At 35.8% G+C, this 1,313-nt stretch overlaps 1 protein-coding gene across 4 annotated transcripts in view; it reads left to right on the forward strand.

Moving 5' to 3' along the window:
• Positions 1-891, forward strand: part of LOC106523945 (uncharacterized) — an 8,181-nt gene extending 7,290 nt beyond the window's left edge. For 3 of the 4 annotated variants that reach the window (XR_001310954.1, XR_001310955.1, XM_014017529.1), the window contains 2 exons: positions 22-107; positions 544-891. Coding sequence is in view for 1 of the 4 variants with exons in the window: in XM_014017529.1 (XP_013872983.1) it covers positions 22-107; positions 544-605 (148 nt within the window). In the remaining 3 variants the exon portion in view is untranslated. The remainder of the gene's footprint in view (positions 1-21; positions 108-543) is intronic. The other variant, XR_001310956.1, reaches the window with a different exon arrangement.
• The last annotated feature ends 422 nt before the right edge of the window (positions 892-1,313 follow it).

The following is a 1,313-nucleotide window of genomic DNA, read 5'->3' on the forward strand; positions in this document are numbered from 1 at the left end:
TATTTATTTATTTATTTTTAGCAGAAAACAGATGAATTTATCTCGGATGGAGCCACGCTGTAYGGACATTGAGAAAATGTGTTTCTGGAAGCGAGCCTCTTCTGAAGGTAAGGCAATTGTTGGACTTTACACACATGAGTTGATGCAAATAAGTGGTAAAAGTAGAAGCAGATCTTTCGCATATCAACTTTTATGCTAATTACAGGAAGTTTTTTTGAATCATGCGTTTCCATTCACCTTTTCTGATGCGATACTTCAAAATGCGTATTAAAAAACGTTGATGGAAACATGGCTGCTGTCAGTTGAGTAAACATGACTTCATTTCTGCCATCCGAGTTGCTCGTTTGGCTCCAGTTCTGGGGAAGTTTCAGTTTATCTGATAGAAACCTGAAGTTATAGGTGTACTACTTCTTGTTTAAACTTGTTTCTTACATCACTGTCAGTAGTGTTAAACTCTCCATATTTTTAGAAGCATGCGATACCACTTGAAGTTGAAGTGATTTGAAGATAAAACCTGTGTTTCTCTGAAATGGTTTGTTTCAGACACACCATCATGTCAGTGCTTAACTGACACGTCCCATTCTACGCATGGAATGTGCGTCTGAATGGGGATTTCCTGCCAAGAGTTTTTTTTTACATCAAGATCGTTGAAATTACTTTCATTTATGAAAACAACAGCTGAGAAGAAAAGCAAGGATCATCTCAACATATGTATTAAGTTGAAGTTTTTATTTTATTTTTTTTCCCAAAAGTAATGTGCATCTGTCGAGGCCCGGCACGTCACGGCTATTTCATCTGCACAATATGAAGCAGGTGATTTCCATTGTTTTAAAGTGCTCCTGAAAACCCGTTTATGCAGAATATGAGATTTTTTGATGTCTAAACAAAACTGAAAATAAAATTCTGCATGTGCAATCTTAGCATGTAAATATAAAAAGTTTTATTCGTTTGTAAGGGCCTGTCTCATTGCAGTGTGTCGAAGTGTCACTTTTAACTCTTAAAACATTTTACGAGGTCACTTTAAATATTGTTAAACAGTTTTTGTACATGTCCCATAAGGCTATAAGGCTTTTTTTTACATTGATGTGTTGTTTATTCAGATTAATCTTGAACATGCTTGATACTTGTGCAACATTTGAAAGTTCTATATAAGAAATGCATGTTAATAATCCTACCTGCTAGAGCACTGGTTCCCAAACTTTTCAGCTTTTGACCCACAAAATTCCAGCAGCAGGGACCTGAGCCCCCAGCTGTTGTCGGTTAATAAACATTGTTTTCACATCAAATAAACAAGAGCATAGTAACATTATTTA

The sequence above is a fragment of the Austrofundulus limnaeus genome, unplaced genomic scaffold (assembly GCF_001266775.1).
Source record: "Austrofundulus limnaeus strain Quisiro unplaced genomic scaffold, Austrofundulus_limnaeus-1.0 Scaffold171, whole genome shotgun sequence".
Classification (NCBI taxonomy): domain Eukaryota; kingdom Metazoa; phylum Chordata; class Actinopteri; order Cyprinodontiformes; family Rivulidae; genus Austrofundulus; species Austrofundulus limnaeus.